At 51.5% G+C, this 7,050-nt stretch overlaps 1 protein-coding gene and 2 long non-coding RNA genes across 7 annotated transcripts in view; 2 read left to right on the top strand and 1 right to left on the bottom strand.

Moving 5' to 3' along the window:
• Positions 1–265: 265 nt before the first annotated feature.
• LOC149974616 (uncharacterized) lies at positions 266–661 on the top strand. Its single transcript, XR_016489261.1, has 2 exons — positions 266–325; positions 565–661. It is a non-coding gene; the product is annotated as an uncharacterized LOC149974616 (long non-coding RNA).
• A 12-nt stretch (positions 662–673) lies between these two features.
• Positions 674–3,923, top strand: LOC149974615 (uncharacterized). Its single transcript, XR_016489260.1, has 2 exons — positions 674–826; positions 1,100–3,923. It is a non-coding gene; the product is annotated as an uncharacterized LOC149974615 (long non-coding RNA).
• A 120-nt stretch (positions 3,924–4,043) lies between these two features.
• Positions 4,044–7,050, bottom strand: part of klhdc3 (kelch domain containing 3) — a 70,234-nt gene continuing 67,227 nt past the window's right edge. For all 5 annotated transcript variants that reach the window (XM_090211968.1, XM_036956450.2, XM_036956452.2 and 2 more), the window contains one exon: positions 4,044–4,570. In XM_090211968.1, the coding sequence (XP_090068094.1) occupies positions 4,504–4,570 (67 nt within the window). In that variant the 3' untranslated portion in view covers positions 4,044–4,503. The remainder of the gene's footprint in view (positions 4,571–7,050) is intronic.

Here is a 7,050-nt window from a genome sequence, read left to right as displayed (position 1 = left end):
TAGGGTATAAGGTGGTCAGGTAGGGTGGAGGGTGGTCAGGTAGGGTGGAGGGTGGTCAGGTAGGGTATAGGGTGGTCAGGTAGGGTGGTCAGGTAGGGTATAAGGTGGTCAGGTAGGGTGGAGGGTTGTCAGGTAGGGTATAAGGTGGTCAGGTAGGGTGGAGGGTGGTCAGGTAGGGTGGAGGGTGGTCAGATAGGGTATAGGGTGGTTAGGTAGGGTATAGGGTGGTCAGGTAGGGTGCAGGGTAGTCAGGTAGGGTGGTCAGCTAGGGTGGAGGGTAGTCAGGAAATGTATAGGGTGGTCAGGTAGGGTGGAGGGTGGTCAGGTAGGGTGGAGGGTAGTCAGGAAGGGCTTCTACACCTGCATTGCTTGCTGTTTGGGGTTTTAGGCTGGGTTTCTGTACAGAACTTTGAGATATCAGCTGATGTACGAAGGGCTATATAAATACATTTGATTTGATTTTGATTTGGGTGCAGGGTAGTCAGGTAGGGTGGTCAGCTAGGGTGGAGGGTAGTCAGGAAAGGTGGTCAGGTAGGGTGGAGGGTGGTCAGGGAGGGTGGTCAGGTAGGGTGGAGGGTGGTCAAGTAGGGTATAAGGTGGTCAGGTAGGGTGGTTAGGTAGGGTATAGGGTGGTCAGGGAGGGTGGTCAGGTAGGGTGGAGGGTGGTCAGGGAGGGTGGTCAGGTAGGGTGGAGGGTGGTCAAGTAGGGTATAAGGTGGTCAGGTAGGGTGGTTAGGTAGGGTATAGGGTAGTCAGGCAAGGAGGGGAGTCAGGTAGGGTATGGGGTGGTCAAATATGGTGGTCAGGTAGGGTATAGGGTGGTCAGGTAGGGCGGAGGGTGGTCAGGTAGGGTGGAGGGTGGTCAGGTAGGGTGGTCAGGTAGGGTATAGGGTGGTCAGGTAGGGTGGAGGGTGGTCAGGTAGGGTGTAAGGTGGTCAGGTAGGGTGGAGGTTAGTCAGGAAGGGTATAGGGTGGTCAAATAGTGTGGAGGGTGGTCAGGTAGGGTGGAGGGTGGTCAGGTAGGGGGGAGGGTAGTCAGGTAGGGTGGAGTGGAGTCAGGCAGGGTAGAGAGGAGTCAGGTAGGGTATAGGGTGGTCAGGGAGGGTGGTCAGGTAGGGTGTGGGTGGTCAGGTAGGGTGGAGGGTGGTCAGGTAGGGTGGTCAGGTAGGGTGGAGGGTGGTCAGGTAGGGTGGAGGGTGGTCAGGTAGGGTGGAGGATGATGAACTCTAACTTTAGTCCTCATCCATTGGCCATTTGGGTTAGCATGAAACCTAAATATATTTGGCACAGAAAAATAAAACATAATAGAATATCCCACCTCCTTGGCTTTGGGCAGGGGCTGAAGGTATGTATGTTGATCAGTAGGGCTGAAGGTATGCATGTTGATCAGTAGGGGCTGAAGGTATGTATGTTGATCAGTAGGGCTGAAGGTATGCATGTTGATCAGTAGGGCTGAAGGTATGCATGTTGATCAGTAGGGGCTGAAGGTATGCATGTTGATCAATAGGGCTGAAGGTATGCATGTTGATCAGTAGGGGCTGAAGGTATGCATGTTGATCAGCAGGGGCTGAAGGTATGCATGTTGATCAGTAGGGGCTGAAGGTATGCATGTTGATCAGTAGGGGCTGAAGGTATGCATGTTGATCAGCAGGGGCTGAAGGTATGTATGTTGATCAGTAGGGGCTGAAGGTATGCATGTTGATCAGTAGGGGCTGAAGGTATGCATGTTGATCAGTAGGGCTGAAGGTATGCATGTTGATCAGTAGGGGCTGAAGGTATGCATGTTGATCAGTAGGGCTGAAGGTATGCATGTTGATCAGCAGGGGCTGAAGGTATGCATGTTGATCAGCAGGGGCTGAAGGTATGCATGTTGATCAGCAGGGCTGAAGGTATGCATGTTAATCAGCAGGGGCTGAAGGTATGTATGTTGATCAGTAGGGCTGAATGTATGCATGTTGATCAGTAGGGGCTGAAGGTATGCATGTTGATCAGTAGGGGCTGAAGGTATGCATGTTAATCAGCAGGGGCTGAAGGTATGCATGTTGATCAGTAGGGGCTGAAGGTATGCATGTTGATCAGTAGGGGCTGAAGGTATGCATGTTGATCAGTAGGGGCTGAAGGTATGTATGTTGATCAGTAGGGGCTGAAGGTATGCATGTTGATCAGCAGGGGCTGAAGGTATGCATGTTGATCAGTAGGGGCTGAAGGTATGCATGTTGATCAGTAGGGGCTGAAGGTATGCATGTTGATCAGCAGGGGCTGAAGGTATGCATGTTGATCAGCAGGGGCTGAAGGTATGCATGTTGATCAGTAGGGGCTGAAGGTATGCATGTTGATCAGTAGGGGCTGAAGGTATGCATGTTGATCAGCAGGGGCTGAAGGTATGTATGTTGATCAGTAGGGGCTGAAGGTATGCATGTTGATCAGCAGGGGCTGAATGTATGCATGTTGATCAGTAGGGGCTGAAGGTATGCATGTTGATCATTAGGGGCTGAAGGTATGCATGTTGATCAGCAGGGGCTGAAGGTATGCATGTTGATCAGCAGGGGCTGAAGGTTTGCATGTTAATCAGTAGGGGCTGAAGGTATGCATGTTATTCAGCAGGGGCTGAAGGTATGCATGTTATTCAGCAGGGGCTGAAGGTATGCATGTTAATCAGCAGGGGCTGAAGGTATGCATGTTGAACAGTAGGGGCTGAAGGTATGCATGTTAATCAGCAGGGGCTGAAGGTATGTATGTTGATCAGCAGGGAAGCACCCAGGGGTTAATTAAATGTTCTTCTGCCTGGGCTAAAATATATGGCTAATGTCAGGAAGGTGTAGGACAGGTGTTTCTAGTATAGTACGATAGTACCCTAGTATTGAAGTAGTATAGTATACTAGCAGTACAGTACCCTAGTAGTACAGTAGTAGTATATTACTACGGTACCCTGTACTACTAGGGTACTATCATGCTATACTACTACTAGGATACTGTAGTACTACACTACTACAGTACTACTAGGGTACTCCAGTAGTATAATACTATAGTACCCCAGTAGTGTAACAGTATACCACAGTAGTATTATAGTACCCTAGTAGTATAGTACTATAGCACCCTAGTAGTATAGTAGTAGTATAGTACTATAGTACCCTAGCAGTGTAGTAGTAGTATAGTACTATAGCACCCTAGTAGTATAGTAGTAGTATAGTACTATAGTACCCTAGCAGTGTAGTAGTAGTAGTAAAGTACTATAGTAGCCTAATACTACAGTACCCTAGTAGTATAGCAGTAGTATATTACTATAGTACCCAGTAGTATAGTACCCTAGTAGCAGTATAGTGCTGTACTACCCTAGTCGTAATATAGAATAGTACTATAGTACTGTCCTCTACACCCAATGTTGTATTCTAGGTTTGTTCAACAGGCAGGCTCCATGTGGTGGGTCCAAAATCTTCACATGTTGCATGAGTGACAGTTAAAGACTAACCAGGAGATGAATGGAACTTTTAACTTTGTTAAGCTTATTCTAACTTCTAGAGTCAGCTGTAAGCAGAGAGCAGCACAGCCGTATGGGGTTCTACGGTGGTTGGCTGTGACGGATGCATTCTAGAGGCATTCTCTCAGCTGGTACAGTGGGATGACACGTATTTCACCTCCACAGAGAGAAGAGAGGTTAGTTATCCACTCAGGACATTTTGAGTTCAGAACTTCTGTCCCTTCCCTGATGAGCTGTTAAACAAAACCAATGGTGGAGGGGTGCCCCTCCACAGACATTTGATCAGTCAGGAGAGAGTACGGAGCAGAGAAAACTAAATGTCAAAATGTCAGCATTCACTTCTGCAACTCTTTCAAGAAAGAGAAATCAGTGTTGAGTGAAGAATATGTTCTGCTTGTCGTAATACTGGTAAAACGATCAAGGTGATTCACATTGAGAAAGAGAGCAACACAAACCCAGATACTAATGCACCATTCATCCCCTCCTGATAGTGTCCAGGGAGGACAACAAGAGAAGCGAGAGAGAGAGAAAATGAGAGAGAGAGAGAGCGATAGATAGACAAACCAAGGAAGAAGAAAACTTCAATCCAGACCAGATCAAAATGTTACTGTAAAAACAGACAGGCAGACAGCCTCCAGGTCTTCAGGTCCAGTAGATTCAAACAGCCCTGGCAGGTAGAGAACCAGACCTAGGACAACCAGACAGGTTCTGATCTATAACTAAGAGAAACATGGTTTTACTGACAGGACTTCAGAGCGTTAAGGTTCTGGTGGAGTCAGCCCTGATACTGCTTGAGCTAAGTGCAGTTGGTTAAGGCCAGACCGTAGGGTTCTCTCCCAGGTTCTAGTAGCGTCAAAGGCCAGCTCAGATGGTGGATCATCTTCTGGTACTATGACAGCCAGCTAGCTCTGGGTCAGTTCAGCCCTGGTGTTCTGGTACTGTGGTAGCTCTGGGTCAGTTCAGCCCTGGTGTTCTGGTATTGTGGTAGTTTTGAGGTCAGTTCAGCCCTGGTGTTCTGGGTCAGTTTAGCCATGAGAGGAGAAGATAGGTCTGCTGATGTTACTGTTGGTGGTCATGGCATTCAGCTCCCACCTAAAAAAGAGACAGTGACCGTTAGAGACACAGGCTGAGTGTCCTGCTGTGGGACTGAGGGTTAGGACCAGAGAGGGAGTTCTATAGGCTGAGGGTTAGGACCAGCGAGGGAGTTCTATAGGCTGAGGGTTAGGACCAGGGAGGGAGTTCAATAGGCTGAGGGTTAGGACCAGCGAGGGAGTTCAATAGGCTGAGGGTTAGGACCAGAGAGGGAGTTCTCTAGGCTGAGGGTTAGGACCAGAGAGGGAGTTCTCTAGGCTGAGGGTTAGGACCAGAGAGGGAGTTCAATAGGCGGAGGGTTAGGACCAGAGAGGGAGTTCAATAGGCTGAGGGTTAAGAACAGGGAGGGAGTTCTATAGGCTGAGGGTTAGGAACAGGGAGGGAGTTCTCTAGGCTAAGGGTTAGGACCAGCGAGGGAGTTCTATAGGCTGAGGGTTAGGACCAGGGAGGGAGTTCTATAGGCTGAGGGTTAGGACCAGAGAGGGAGTTCAATAGGCTGAGGGTTAGGACCAGAGAGGGAGTTCAATAGGCTGAGGGTTAGGACCAGAGAGAGAGTTCTCTAGGCTGAGGGTTAGGACCAGAGAGGGAGTTCTCTAGGCTGAGGGTTAGGACAAGAGAGGAAGTTCAATAGGCTGAGGGTTAGGACCAGAGAGGGAGTTCAATAGGCTGAGGGTTAGGAACAGGGAGGGAGTTCTATAGGCTGAGGGTTAAGAACAGGGAGGGAGTTCTCTAGGCTAAGGGTTAGGACCAGCGAGGGAGTTCTATAGGCTGAGGGTTAGGACCAGAGAGGGAGTTCAATAGGCTGAGGGTTAGGACCAGCGAGGGAGTTCAATAGGCTGAGGGTTAGGACCAGCGAGGGAGTTCTATAGGCTGAGGGTTAGGAACAGGGAGGGAGTTCTCTAGGCTGAGGGTTAGGACCAGCGAGGGAGTTCTTCAGGCTAAGGGTTAGGACAAGAAAGGGAGTATTTTAGGCTTATGGTCCTGCTGTATGGCTGATGGTAAGAACCAGGGCGGGAGAGCTTTAGGCTGAGGGTTAGGACCAGGGAGGGAGTGTTTTAGGCTGAGGGCTAGGACCAGGGATGCAGTACTTTAGGCTGAGGGTCCTGCTGTATGGCTGAGGGTAAAGACCAGGGATGAAGTGCTTTAGGCTGAGGGCTAGGACCAGGGATGAAGTACTTTAGGCTGAGGGTCCTGCTGCACGGCTGAGGGTTTTAGGCTTAAGGTTAGGACCAGGGAGGGAGTTTTAGGCTGAGGGTTAGGATGAGGGAGGGTTGAATTTTAGGCTGAGGGTCCTGCTGTATGGCTGAGGGTTTTAGGCTGAGGGTACGGACCAGGGAAGGAGGTTGAAACATGAGAAGCAGAGAGCAGGCTGACGACGAATACGAGACTAGAGGGGCTGAGGGCCAGGGAGGGACGCTGATGGAGACTGATGACCAGGGAGGGACACTAAAGGGGGCTAGAGGGGATGAGGGCCAGGGAGGGACGTTAAAGGGGGCTAGAGGGGCTGAGGGCCAGGGAGGGAAGCTAAAGGGGGCTAGAGGGGCTAAGGGCCAGGGAGGGACGCTAAAGGGGGCTAGAGGGGCTAAGGGCCAGGGAGGGACGCTAAAGGGGGCTAGAGGGGCTGAGGGCCAGGGAGGGACGCTAAAGGGGGCTAGAGGGGCTGAGGGCCAGGGAGGGACGCTAAAGGGGGCTAGAGGGGCTAAGGGCCAGGGAGGGACGCTAAAGGGGGCTAGAGGGGCTGAGGGCCAGGGAGGGACGCTAAAGGGGGTTAGAGGGGCTGAGGGCCAGGGAGGGACGCTAAAGGGGGCTAGAGGGGCTAAGGGCCAGAGAGGGACGCTAAAGGGGGCTAGAGGGGCTAAGGGCCAGGGAGGGACGCTAAAGGGGGCTAGAGGGGCTAAGGGCCAGGGAGGGACGCTAAAGGGGGCTAGAGGGGCTGAGGGCCAGGGAGGGACGCTAAAGGGGGCTAGAGGGGCTAAGGGCCAGGGAGGGACGCTAAAGGGGGCTAGAGGGGCTGAGGGCCAGGGAGGGACGCTAAAGGGGGCTAGAGGGGCTGAGGGCCAGGGAGGGACGCTAAAGGGGGCTAGAGGGGCTGAGGGCCAGGGAGGGACGCTAAAGGGGGCTAGAGGGGCTGAGGGCCAGGGAGGGATGCTAAAGGGGGCTAGAGGGGCTGCGGGCCAGGGAGGGACGCTAAAGGGGGCTAGAGGGGCTAAGGGCCAGAGAGGGACGCTAAAGGGGGCGAGAGGGGCTAAGGGTGACTGATAGAGACTAGAAGGGTTGAGGGTCACAGAGGGAGACTGATGGAGACTAGAGGGAATGAGGGTCACAGAGGGAGACTGATGATTAGAACATTAGTAGTAGTGGTAGCAGCTGACATGCAGAACATTATCAGAACATTAGTAGTAGTGGTAGCAGCTGACACGCAGAACATTATCAGAACATTAGTAGTAGTGGTAGCAGCTGACATGCAGAACATTATCAGA

The sequence above is a fragment of the Oncorhynchus mykiss genome, chromosome 20 (assembly GCF_057628025.1).
Source record: "Oncorhynchus mykiss isolate SJ-2025 chromosome 20, ASM5762802v1, whole genome shotgun sequence".
Lineage (NCBI taxonomy): Eukaryota > Metazoa > Chordata > Actinopteri > Salmoniformes > Salmonidae > Oncorhynchus > Oncorhynchus mykiss.
This window is presented reverse-complemented; position numbering and strand designations above follow the sequence as displayed.